The 13642-nt window shown below is 55.2% G+C and overlaps 1 protein-coding gene across 2 annotated transcripts in view; it reads right to left on the bottom strand.

Annotated features, from left to right (window-relative positions):
* The window catches only part of ACOT7 (acyl-CoA thioesterase 7), a 90683-nt gene that overhangs the window by 46515 nt on the left and 30526 nt on the right, over positions 1 to 13642 (bottom strand). For both annotated transcript variants that reach the window (XM_029229794.1, XM_029229795.1), the window contains exons 5-6: positions 9588 to 9702; positions 1759 to 1845 (exon numbers count right to left, since the gene is read on the bottom strand). In XM_029229794.1, the coding sequence (XP_029085627.1) occupies positions 1759 to 1845; positions 9588 to 9702 (202 nt within the window). The remainder of the gene's footprint in view (positions 1 to 1758; positions 1846 to 9587; positions 9703 to 13642) is intronic.

Genomic DNA, 13642 nt, shown 5'->3' with positions numbered 1-13642 from the left:
GCTGAAGAGTATAAACTTTTTGCCAAGGAGACAGTGATGATGGAAATGCCACGTTTAGTGAACTTCCAACATCTGGATGAAATAAGCAAAATTTCTAGCATAGAGTTTCACAAATTTCAGGTAGAGCGGAGCTCTATGAGGCTCAAAGACAGTTCTTAGCAGTTACAGAAGCCCGGCCTTTGGCTGGCAAGGGCTGGCAAAGAACAAGAAGGCTGGTAAGGCCACGGCTGCTCTCAGAGAAGAAAGATACCCTGATTGTCACAACATTCACGGGGCTGGAAAGCACCCTTTGTTGTAAAGTAGAGCTTCCCTTAGGTAGGACTAAGTTAATCATATCTAAGGGCGTCGCGAGCAGTGTTTAGTTGAAAGAGGAAAATAATCATGAAATTGAAAAAAGAAATACACAGAAGAGGATTAGTTAAAAAAAGAAACAAACTTGAAAAATATATCTCAGGGGCTTCCCTAGTGGCACAGTGGTTGAGAGTCCGCCTGCCGATGCAGGGGACGTGGGTTTGTGCCCCGGTCCGGGAAGATCCCACATGCCGCGGAGCGGCTGGGCCCGTGAGCCATGGCTGCTGAGCCGGCGCGTCCGGAGCCTGTGCTCCGCAACGGGAGAAGCCACAGCAGTGGGAGGCCCGCGTACGGCAAAGAAAAAAAAAAAAATCTCAGATCAGGGCCCATTCTCTGATTCTGACAGGTCCAGGGCCCCTCATCCCAAGCTTTTCAACCCAAGCCTGACCTGTGCCTCTTGTTCACAGAACAAGCTTCTGCAAAGCACCTCTCTGGCTCTGTGTGAAACCCTGGAGCCAACACGAAGAATAAGACTGAGCCCTGCTCCTGAGGCATCCCCTGGTAGAAGTATCAGTGTAATCCTGCACAGAGCGGTACCACTGGGACTGGGTTTTGAAGGATCAATAGGAATTTTCAAGAGTGGAGAAGCAAGGAGAGCTTGGCATTCCAGGCCACTGGAAATGAAGAGTGCAGACGAACGGCACGTGCAAGTTCCAGTCATGCCTGGGGGACGATGAATTGCTCGGTGCCCCCAGAGGAGCGGTGCCCGGACTCCACCGCCCACACAACTTCTGCTAACGTCTACACCACTTAAGAACATTTCCCCTTATGTTTTTCTTTAAAACGACTTGTTTTTTAAAGTTTACTTTGACCTCATCTGAGATGATAATCTCCATTAAATTACGGGTTTGATGTGCGACTTATATTTTCCCTAAATCACACAAAAAAATAATTACACACTGTTAAAGTAAAAAGTGTCCCTCTGTGAGCCTGGAGCTAAGTCATCTTGTGTCCCAGCCGTGGTTCCCAGGCTGGGAACTTCAAGGCCTGTATTTTCTGAGGTGGAATCTGATTAAAGGAAGAAACACATGCAAACGCCAGAGGCAAAAACGTGCTGAACTAAGCCTCCTTCTCAGTGGGCCACACTGTCACTCCCTGGTGACTTCACTGTCCCCCACAGGGCCCTGCCCTGACCCACGGGCCGCCACTAAACATCTCGTGGCCATGAGCTCCCAGGGCTGCGTGTGACCCTCCCTTAGGACTGTCACCCATCTGACTTGCATTCCCAATTTTGAAAACAGGCGCCGACAGGATTTCAGCAATTTTTTATGCAACCTCTTAAAAGTTTAAATGTACACTTCATTAAACACAAGAGCCTAAACTGGGTCAGATGGCAGCATGGCCTCCTGGGGGGATTAACAAGGAACCAGGAGCGGGAAGGGGACAGCAAGAGTCACGGGTCCTTACCTCCGTGCACAAAGCCGTGCAGGGTGCAGTCGGAAGGCCCCACCAGGTGGATCAAGCTGGACTGGCTGTAGCTGACCGTGTTCGGCTCTGGAATCACAAAGGAGAGAGATTAGGCCACGGGACCGATCGACTCCCATGGCCAAAGGGCCCAACAGTGGCGACAGCGCCCTGATGTTCGCAGGGTCACCGAAGGCTTCCCGCTCTCATCACCTTAGGTGGGATTTCTCTAAGGAAAACCGTGCTCTCAAAACGCTCCAGTCCGTGAGGGGGGAAGGCTTTCGAGGATTAATTAGCCACTCTGCTAGTGGGTCATGACACTACTCCCTGGGGACACCAGTGTCCCCAGCGAGGCCCTGCCCTGACTCCTGAGCAGCCACTGAACACCTCCTGCCTATAAGCCCCCAGGGTTGGTATGACCCTCACTTAGGAGACAGTCACCCACCTGACTTTCATTCTCAAGTTTGTAAACAGGCACTGACAATATTTTAGCAATTTATTATGCAACTTCTCAAAAGTTTAAATTTCGACTTCATTAAACACAACGGTAGGTGGAGACACGGAACTGGACAGAGACGCCACAGACGTGCATCCCTAGACCTCACCCTGGGACTCCTGCCAGCCCTCAGTCCCGACCCGGCCCCGGAGACATTGCACCGAGGCCGTGTGCTGGCCTTTCCTCCAGTGTCTCCCGTTCATCTTCCCAGAGCACCAAGTCTCTGGGAGCATCCCTCACCCACGCGGCACTGCTGCTGCTGAAATATCTGTAAGAGGCTGCACTTCAAAAAAAAGATGAGGGCTTCCCTGGTGGTGCAGTGGTTGAGAGTCCGCCTGCCGATGCAGGGGACACGGGTTCGTGCCCCGGTCTGGGAGGATCCCACATGCCGCCCAGCGGCTGCGTCTGTGAGCCATGGCCGCTGAGCCTGTGCGTCCGGAGCCTGTGCTCCGCAACGGGAGAGGCCACAGCAGTGAGAGGCCCGCGTACCGCAAAAAAAAAAAAAAAAAAAAAAAAAAGAATGAAAAAAAGCCCCGTCTCCAGAAATCGATACTATCCCTCGACACAGACTCTTCCAACGGGGTGGGTCTTCTGAGCAGACCCCACTGCTGTGCCTGCTTCCACCTTCCCAAAGCCTTCCGGGAGGGATGACGCCCATTTGTTTCCTGCCCGGACAGCTGGCACTCAGAAAGGGTAGCCCCTTCCTGCCCCAGCAAGACCAAACTGCCGAGGAAGCCAGCCTGCCGGGCCCCCGAACGGCTGGGACAGCCTGCAGGTGAAGAAAGGTCCTTCCTGTCTCTGGCGGTAGACAGAAAAGTCTGTGCAGGAAGTAACGCTGCTCAGGAGCCAGAAGGGGCGCCAACCCAGAGGTCGGGGCCTGGGTCTCTTAAGCGCCGACAGTTGCCTCCGAGACTTTTTCTGATGCTCCTCCACGTGGGATCTCAGACCGTGTGGTTGCCTGAAGGGGTCACGAAGTGGGAAAAACTGGAGTTCCGGTGAGCTGGGGCCTTAAGGATTGACTTCCAAACTCAAGATATTTTCTATTTGTTCTCAAGCCTCACGGCTTAGAGAGATTTAGACTCAAGTTTTGAGCTCGTGTGTGAAGTGCCATCTGCTCTGAGAGGTCCCTACGGGAAGGACTCAAGCATCTTGGGATGCTCTCAGCTGGAAGGGCCCTCGGCTGTGTCAGAAGCAATGAAGTGGCTGCAGCCTGGGGTGCGGGGTGGGATGGGGGGAGGGGTCTCTCATTATTATCCACAGTCAGTTCCCACCTCCGGGGGTTCTGGCGACCGGCCTGCTTCCATGGCTCAGTGTGACTGGCAGAGGCGGGCGCCAGCCACCACGGGAGGTCCCAGCTCCCCCCTCGGGTGAACCCTCAAGCCGGGGACGTCGGAAGCAGCAGCCTGTCGCGGCGTCAGGAGCTGGTGGTCAGCAGCCGAGTGGAGAACTCCGTCCCGAGAGGCCACAGTCTGAGGACTCAGCCATCCAGCCCACCCACCCGCGTGTGGGCCCCGTGGGAGCAGGTGTGCAAGGATGCTATCTAAAACCAGCCAACAGATGACACGGATGACTCCAAAGGCTCTGGGAGGGGAGCTCCAGGGTCCCCCGGCATCCCCGGGGATACAGACGACCGGTCAGTGCAGACGACCGGAGGGAGGAGATGCTTCCTCTCGCAGCTGCCTCCCAGGCCCCGGGGCGTCCAGAATGGCCTGGACCATCCGAGACCATCTGGGCCTCGGGTAATGTGGCCGGACACGCTGTGCGGGATGAGAAGGGAGGCCCTGAGAAGGCGTCCAGAACTCTGCCCTGCCCGGTTCCTAATTTCCCTCCAAGTGGAGAAGACGCACCCGAAACCCTCCTTGTGCTCAGGAAGTGCGGGTAACAGCCCCGGCCGGTCAAGGGTGCACCCAGGGCCACGCCTACTCTGGCCTCTGGGCTTCAGATGGTCTGGGGAGACGGGGTGGAGGGGCACAGCCCAAGGGCCACAGAGGATGCCAGCGAAGTCCCTCTGCCACCACAGCCATCAGAGAAACACTCCAGGCCAGTGCTGCCAGCCCACGACACACCTGATCTCCAAGGACTGTCTCCCTTGGGCCTCTCTCTTCAAAGAATAAACAGGCCCCGAGAGCCACGGGGTGCCCTCCTATGCTTTCTTTGCTTTGGGTCTCACTCATAGAAGACATCCAAGTAGCTACTTTACAGCACGAATGCAAATGAAAAGCCTCAAGCCTGGCCTGCTCTCAGGAGCTGCTCTGACCAGCTAAGAGGTTTGTGTGTGCACGATGACAAAAGAGTTTTTAAAAATTTCAAACAATGGAAATAGCATACAAAAATCTTTGTCATGTCAACTATCTACTTATTCGAATGACAAGCCACTTGAAATGACTATAACAACCTGGTCAAAGAGATGCCCCCCACCGTTCTGCAGTCATGTTTAAAGTATCAGTTAAGCCATGTCTAATGATTCAGTGTGCTTGGAACTGGCACTGATGAGCTTCCAACGAGAGAAAACACCACAGTTCTGATGGGAAAAAAAAATACACCCACGCACCCAACACCCAGGTCCTCCTTCCCTGGGCCGTGGCCTGTAACTCAACGGGGCTCTGCAGGGTGGGACCGTGTCTGTGGGTTCACAGCCCCTGGATCAGGCACTTCCTGTCCTCAGTGGCCTTTCCCCCGTTCTTCACGTCCTGTTTCTTAGGGGAACTACAGGGAAACGTGAAGAGGATCTTCGAAGTTCAAGGGCAAGGCACAGACACCTGGGGCTTATCCGTGATCGCTGCCAGCGTTGCCTTAACGAACGGATGGTGGGGCTGGACAGGATTCCAGGTCGCTGTCCTTGAGGGTGAGGTGTACCACGTGTGACCAGAAGGCAGGACTGGGCAGCTCCTCTCCTCACCCTCCCCCGTGTACGGCTGGAGCGCGTTTCCCAGCCTCCGCTGCACGGCTGCTCTCCTGCCACAGGAGAGTGAGTGGAAGTGCTGCATCCAGGCCCAAGCCGTCAAAACCCCCGGGAGGGGGGCCTCCCTGCTCTTTCCCCTCCCGAGAGCTACCTGATAAAAGGTGCGGAGCTACAGGACCAAAGGGCCTGAATCCTGAGTCCCCACCTCCTGGAGGAGATCCCCCGATTAGGAGTTCACAGGAAATAAACCTCTACTGAGTTATTAGGAGCTAGGATTTTAGAGCGTAAGCAGCTACAATGACCTTGACTAATGCAGTGCCTAATCTTTGAACCTGCGATTTCAAAATGAGGTCCAGGACCTGAGTTAGGTCCCCAGGGCAGCCAGAGACGAGCACAGAACTCCCTCTTCCGTGCTTGCAGCCGACGAACCTGAGGCACAGAAGGGCTAAGTCCCCATGGCGCAGAGCTGGGATCCAAGCCCAGAGGTCCGGCTCCAGACCCTGTATTCCTCCTCCTGCCTCCCCCAACGCCCCCCAGGTCAAGTGCTGCTGGGAGCGGGGGAACGGGGCCTGGCCAGACCCTGGGGAGAAGGCTCTCCCATCCAGCGCAAGCCCCTAACGGGCACCAAGCACTCTTAGGGGCGGCTCCGGGCTGATCAGCCTGCGGGAGTGGCCGGGCACCGGCTGACCTCAGGGAGGCAGGGTCCAGGGCCTGAGCAGGAATGAAGGGTGGGTGTGACTCACCAAGACCCCGGCTGTCCCGGTAGTGGGGACCGGACTTAGAGGTGAACACTGCTTCAAACACAAAGGCCGGGGAAGAGGCAGGGCTGGTTTTGAAGATTTATTTTCATTTACTTATTTATTTTATTTACTTTTGGCTGCGTCGGGTTTTAGTTGCAGCACACAGGACCTTCGTTGAGGCACACGGGCTCTTCGTTGTGGCGCGCGGGCTCTTCGTTGTGGTGCGCGGGCTTTTCTCTAGTTGTGGTGTGCGGGTTTTCTCTTCTCTAGTTAACGGCACGCAGGTCCAAGAGCGCGTGGGCTCTGTAGTTTACGGGACGCGGGCCCTAGTTGAGGCGTGCGAGCTCAGTAGTTGTGGCGCGCAGCCTTAGTTGCCCCGTGGCATGTTGGATCTTAGTTCCCTGACCAGGGATCAAACCTGCGTCCCTGCATTGGAAGGCGGATTCTTCACCACTGGACCACCAGGGAAGTCCCAGGGCTGATTTTGTCATAAACCCAACAGCTCCCAGAAAGAAGGTGGGTCACGTGGCCAAACAGTCCCTACATGGTTAAAGCTGGACAACTAATGGCCATGGGTTGAAGAATTCAAGGTAATTGTATTTTGTCTAATCAGATGGAAAAAACAATAAGAAAAATTGGGCCTGTAAAGAACTCCCAGACTCTCTGAAAAGACACCTGAAAGAGGAGGTTGGCCCCTTGTGGGGATTGCTAGGCAACAGCCACAGAGGCTGAAATGTGATTCTGGTTTCAAAAGTAACAGGGAGCGGCAGGTCCAGAGGGCCTTGCCGGCGCGGGGCGGGTGGCAACTCTCGGGCCAAGCCTGCCTCATCAGGGCGGGGCGGGGGTCCTTCCAGGAGCGGGGAGAGTGTTAGAAGACCCCAGTGACAACAGCACACTGTAGTATTCAAAAAGACCAGAGAATGGATATGTGACTTCCTTAAGAAGTGGTTAAAAGCCAGTCCCTATTGCTGAGAAAGATGCGGTTTTTTTGTTTGTTTGTTTGTTTGTTTGTTTTGCGGTACGCGGGCCTCTCCCGTTGCGGAGCACAGGCTCCGGACGCGCAGGTTCAGCGGCCATGGCTCACGGGCCCAGCCACTCCGCGGCATGTGGGATCTTCCCGGACCGGGGCACGAACCCGTGTCCCCTGCATCGTTAGGCGGACTCTCAACCACTGCGCCACCAGGGAAGCCCAAAGATGCGTTTTTATTAGGGCCAGAAAAGGAAAAAATAAAAGCTTGTAAAAATCTATCAAGAAATCTTGAGATTTAGAATGCCACTTTCCATTAATATCATTAGAGAATAACAGATCCTGAAAAATATTATGGATCAGATTTACAATCAGAGGATGGCAAACAGAAAATTATCTCATGAGTGAAGGAACTTAAACTGACTGAAAACCCTGAGTAATCTTAGTTCCCCAGACAGTCAGTCAAAGGAGTAAACCAGGATGAACCTCATGCCTCTCAAAGCTCTAGACTGAGCCGGCCCCAGCCTCCATCCAGCACTGGCCAGTAACCACCCAAGGACAGGTGGGTCCAGCCCCCAGATGCCAGCCAGCGCCTCTTCCGAGCTCCCCTCTTTGCTGCTTTTGGGCTGACACTGTCTCTACCCTTCTGTCTCTTACAGAATTTGGGGCCCTCGTTGGATTTGGGACCCTCCCCACGTTTGTGGGTAACACAGGACGACCTCATCTTGAGGTCCTTAACTTGATACCACCTGCAAAGGCCCCTTCTGCGAATAAGGTCACAGTCACAGGGCCCAGGGACCGGGCGTGGACCTGTCTTCCAGGGTGAGGAGTGCTGCCTTTGGCCCGCTCCAGCCTCTCTCCCAGGAACGCGCCCGGCACCAAGTCTGTGCCTTTCCCGAGACCTCTCGGCCCCTCTGCGTCCCTCTGCAGTCCTCCGTGCCTTTGCCTGACCTGCCTCCTGAAAGCACAGGCTGGGCCTGAGGTTGCTGCCTGATGGTGGCATGTGTCCCAGGGCCTGGATACACTTGAGTCATCACAAGAGCCCGCAGGCCTGTGGATTACCGTCTATTTACATTTTATTGTTAAAAGATACAACTTTATCCGGTTTCATCAAAACAGCAACATTTTATTATACCGATAGGTTTTTCTTTTCTTCCTTTTTTTTTTTTTTTTGGTGTTTGTTGAAAATGCAGAACAGTGGACTTCCCTGGTGGCACAGTGGTTAAGGATCTACCTGCCAATGCAGGGGACATGGGTTCGAGCCCTGGTCCGGGAAGGTCCCACACGCTGCGGAGCCACTAAGCCCGTGCGCCACAACTACTGAGCCTGCGCTCTAGAGCCCACGAGCCACAACTACTGAGCCCGCGTGCCACAACTACTGAAGCCCACACGCCTAGAGCCCGTGCTCCACAACAAGACAAGCCACCGCAGTGAGAAGCCCGCGCACGACGACAAAGAGTAAGCCCCCGCTGGCCGCAACTAGAGAAAGCCCGCGTGCATCAGCGAAGGCCCAATGCAGCCAAAATAAATAAATAAAATAAATAAAAAAGCAGAACAGTAAGGACACCAACCTCCAGTGCCCTGGCCTTCACTGTGGGCAGGTGAGGGTGGAACTCAGGAAGGATGAGCATGAGGGGAGCCCTACACAAGCCGCACAGACACTGCCAGAGGCGTCAAGCGCACCCCCGATAAACGACAGAATCCGAAACCCAGAAAGTCCTGTCCTAGTCTGCACGCCTGCGAGGTGTTCACCAGTCCCGACCCCCTACACCCACCCTGATGCCAAAAGTGGGCTGCAGCCAGGAAGGCAGGCGGGCGGGCAGGCGGAGCTTCTCCAGCCCCCGCGCTAGAGCTCACCGCGCTCCTCCTTAGCGGCAAGCGGGCAGAGCCCAGGGCACATGGAGCAGCAGAGGGACGCCCTGGGGCCAGTGCTCAGGCGGCAGGCCAGGACCAGATCAGGAGCCACAGCACCCGCGTGCAGGGCCCCTGAGGAGTCGCTCCGGGACCCAACATGGAACGTGGACACTCATCACAGGAGCCCGGCCAACACGGGGAGGCTGAGGGCACGCAGCCCACTCTCCACACGGTAAGACGTGGTCGCTGTGTGTGCAGAGGAGGGTGATGTGCGCCAGGCCCCAAGGCCCCCCGGCGCAGCCCTGCACGGTGTTCTGGCAGGGACTCGGGAACCCTCCCTCACCTGTTTGGACTGTGGAGGCGCATCCTGTTAAAGCCGACAGCCCGGACTTACAGGCACAAGGATGAAGACCGGAAGGCAGCAGCCCCGGGCGCTCAGAGTCTGTCTAACTTGAGGCCGCGTCTGGGCGGCGGGCCGGGGAACAACAATGTGGGAAACGCTGCTGCCCTTCTGTCTTTTTCATGAGCTGGAAATCCCGTCCAGAACACACTCTCAGGCGAACTTGGGGGACAGATTCTCCGTGGCCAGGCGTGTGTCCCTCTGCCTGGGCAGCAGGGCCTCTCCCCACGGGGGCCTCCGGGTCAGCACTCTACGGAAGCAGACGCACCGAGGCCTGCGGGGTTGTCCCCCCATCTCCATGGTCGGCTGTGCGACTGGGAAGGGGCTTGCAAGGTGCAGGGCCAAGGGGACAGTGCTCCCGGGACCCCAGGGCCTGTCCCAGGAGACAGCACCAGGGGACGCACCGGCCCAGGAAGAGGACGCTCGTGAAGTGGCTGCGCTGCCTCGGCCCCAGCCCACACCCCAGCTCCTACCTGGGTTCAAGACGGGCTGGACGATGTCCCCGTTCCGCCACGTGGTCTCCATGCGCTCCAGCTTCTGGGCCTCGTAGCGCTTGCGGCCCTCCTCCTCCTGCCCCTGCCGGGAGTACTGCGGGGGGCACGGGAGAGGGTCAGGTCCGGGCCCCAGGCTCGGCTGCTGTGCGCGCTGCCTTTCTGTGACTGGAACTATCTATTCTTTCTCTGATAGTATATGTTTAATATAAATAATGAAAACACAGAGAAGGGGAAAATATCATGTATTCTTCCCCCTGCAAGAGTGCCTGGGTCAAATGTTTGCGTTACGTCCTCCCTAGAATTATTTTCATGACCGTGTATAAATAAAAGGTACTGCCATGCTGTATGTGAAGTTCAAAGTCATGGTATTTCCTCCTCTCACTGTATCCTCCTAGCATAATTTATGTGATGGATCCATCGTATCTGGGCCTTTAGTTTGCTCCCAATTTTTGACCATTAAAACAATATCAGGGACTTCCCTGGTGGCGCAGTCGTTAAGAATCCGCCTGCTAATGCAGGGGACACGGGTTTGAGCCCTGGTCCGGGAAGATCCCACACGCTGCGGAGCAACTAAGCCCGTGCGCCACAACTACTGAGTCTGTGCTCTAGAGCCCGCGAGCCACAACTACTGAGCCTGCGTGCTGCAACTACTGAAGCCCACGCGCCTAGAGCCCATGCTTCGCAACAAGAGAAGCCACCGCAATGAGAAACCCGCGCAACGCAATGAAGAGTAGCCCCCGCTCGCTGCAACTAGAGAAAGCCCGTGTGCAGCAACAAAGACCCAATGCAGCCAAAAATAAATACATAAATAAATGTATATAAAAAAAATCATACTGACAATCTCAGCCACTTACCATGCTATACCTACCCCATTCCTTCCTGGGATTCTTTCCTGGACATAGAACTACAGAGTCAGGGAGCCCCAGGAAGGCTGCACCCCCTCTCCCACAAACAGGGAGAGGAGGGAACAGGTCCCCGTGTGCCCCTAACACTGGGCAGCCTCACTCTGCTGACTCCTGGCCAGCTGACACCCACCAAAGCTAAAACAGCCCCCCTGACGCTTTCCTAATGGATCACGGGGGTTCTGACCCAAGAAGTTAAAAATAAAGGTGACAATCAAGGTTGGCACAATGGAGAATGTCGGGCCCTCTGGTGCCCACCGTCCTGGGGCCCAGTGTAGGGAACACCCCCTACCCTGGGATCCATCAGACAGGCCCGGGGTCCACAGGCCCCCTGACCAGCCTCACCCTCCCTGCTGACCCCTGCCTGGCCGCTCTCCTTCTGATGGGCTCTGACTGCTGCCCTTCCATCCATTCTACCCGCATCTCCTGCTGAGCCTGCAGAATAGCCGCCAGGCTCAGGGCCCCGTGTGCTCCTCTCTGCCCCCTGCGATTTCAGACCTTCTTCCAGAAGCCGCTTTTAAACATCTTGCTTTTCCTGCTCGTGGCTCTGCTCCAAAACTGCCCAGGTCTGAACACATTCCGTGGCTTAATTACCATTATCTTGGGCTTGCGACCCCGTCTCTAAAGGAGGCTGTGAAAGGAGCTGAGTTGTTTGTTCAAAAGAAACAAAGCATGGTGAGTATTCAAGTCGCCGTGGACAAAGCCTCTTCCTCCATAAACAGATGGTTCCCCCACGTCCCACCACACAGAGCAATGCCTCTAAGTGTAGAGTTTGTGCTGTGCCTTTCTAGTAAAACTCAAGGATGTCTTACGTGTCCTCAAGAAATGCCTTTTTAAGGGATTTTTGAAAAGCGAGCCAACCTCCCCAGTCTAATAAGTCCTCGTGCCCAGCACACTCCTCAGACCTCTGCAGTCACACGGCGACCGACGAGGGCCCCGGTCCTGACACGGGCGACGAGGACCAAGAAAACGCAGCCTGTTCACAAACAAACGCCTCCTGCTGGCTTTAAATCTGGGGACAACATCACGGGAACATCCTGACGATGGGCTGGCACTCAACTCTCACCCCCATGGACTCATCAAACTCAGCTGTTTTGAAGCAGGAGACAGCTCAGCTCAAACGTCCAAGGCAACAGTCAGTGTGAGCCTTTTAACTCAAGCTCATGTTTAGACACCAATAAAAACCAGTGTCCACTCTCCAATGGCCCCCAGCCTCTCGGGGGCCACAGCTGTCCCCGGCCACCTCAGGGGTCTCTTTTTCCATCACAGGGCCACTGAGGTCACTGTTCCCTGGGGGAAGAGGTGGAGCAAAGTGACAAAGTCCTCACTGAGTGACACTGCAGGGGGGGAGGTGGGCTTCCCCCAGGGAGACACACACATGTGGTCGGTTCACACACGCACATGTATGTGTGACAGCGGGTGTGTGTGTGTGTGTGAGATGCGTGTTCTGTGTGTGAGATATCTATGTACGTGTACGTGTGAGATATACGTATGATCAACCTGTGTGTAGTATATGTGCATGTGTGAGACGTAAGAGACACACGTAGACAGAGAGACGTATGTGTTCTTAATAAATGACTGCTACCTGTGAGGGGTCGGCAGGGGGATGCTGGCAGGACATAAGGAAGTCGGATGGTCGAGCTACCAGCACCTGAGCATAAATGCCCATGAGAGCCAGACCCGAGCTTTCCAGGACCCGATATCGCATGACTCAGCTGGGCCGTGCCAATGAAAAGAGCAGAATGAAACATTTCAAATGAAATGATGAAACGAAAACAGTTCAAATCAACTGAAGGCTTATACGTGGGCCTAGCATGTGTGGGGGGAAGAAAGTGCAAAATAAACATTAGCAATGGCTGCGGCTGGGAGCCGTGTGGCTTCTCCCGTCTGGAGCGCTCTGCACCCGATGGGAGGCTTCCGACACTCGCCTCTAACACGGGCAGAGTGGATATTTACGTCTTATCAAACTCGGCTAAAACAAAGGGAATGGGAAAGCTACCGGGGTCTCCGCCAGAAGGTGGGACGGAGGGCAGGGGATGAGAGGGGTGATACAGAGAGCTGCCCTGTCCCTGCAGGGACAGCGGAGACTGACACTGCCCACCCGCCCCTCCTCACTCCCCCGCACTGGCTGAAAACCCACTGGCTCTCAGCACTCGGGCCCCTGAGAAGCCAGAAGGAAACAAAAGCTAATGTGTTTGGCCCAGGAATCTCCCTTCAGCAGCAACCCCTTAAGATCCACCATGTGGTGCTGAAACCAGAGATATGGCCTGCTAGAGATTTCTAAACTGTGTAGCATCTGAAAATTAGATCAGTTAAATAATGTGCCTGAGTGTTTACATGTGATGTGGCTAATTTAACACCAAGTGCTTAGTGGGAAAGATGAAAGCAGGGGTTAGCATGCTTGTAATCTCTAAAGGGAACCGTCACTGCGCCTCAGACTCACGCCTGCTTCTTGGGTTTGAAAACCCCTCAGTTAGTGCTGCTTGAAAATGATGCAATTTCCATCTTGCCAGCAGCAGAGAGGAGAGCAGCTCCAGGAAGAATGGGGGGCGGGGTGGGGGGAACACAGAGAGACAGAGACGGAGAGAGAGCTGGAGAGAGAGAGAGAGAGAGAGAGAAAGACAGAGGTGGGCTGGACTGAAGGCCAATGTTCTGGGTTGAACGGCGTCCTGTCAAAATTCCTGTCCACGTGGGACCTGTGCATGTGACCTTTTTGAGAACTAGGGTCTGTGCAGGTGTAATTAGTTAAGACACGTGCGCACCCCCACACACAGACAGACAGACAGACAGACACACACACACACACACACACACACACACGGGAACTCAGCCAGATGACAAGAGAAGCGGAGGTGAGAGTGATGCAGCCACAAGCCAAGGAATGCCTGCAGCCCCCAGGAGCTGGAAGAGGCAGGAAGGATCCCCCGCAGAGCCTCCAGTGGGAGCCCAGCCCTGCCCATGCCTTGATTGTGGACTTCTGGCCTCAGAACTGGGAGAGAATGAACTCGGTTGTTGAAGCTCCCCAGACTGTGTCACAGCAGCCCCAGAAAACTCAAACAGGTGGGAAGCGTGGGAACCATCTGGCTCACACCCTGGCCCTGAGCGCCCCTCTCTCCTCACACGTGGAGGGAC

This window comes from Monodon monoceros, unplaced genomic scaffold (genome assembly GCF_005190385.1).
Source record: "Monodon monoceros isolate NGI ecotype Baffin Bay Population unplaced genomic scaffold, NGI_Narwhal_1 Super_Scaffold_18, whole genome shotgun sequence".
Taxonomy (NCBI): Eukaryota; Metazoa; Chordata; class Mammalia; order Artiodactyla; family Monodontidae; genus Monodon; species Monodon monoceros.
The sequence above is the reverse complement of the archived record's forward strand: the minus strand, read 5'-3'. Positions and strand labels throughout refer to the sequence as shown.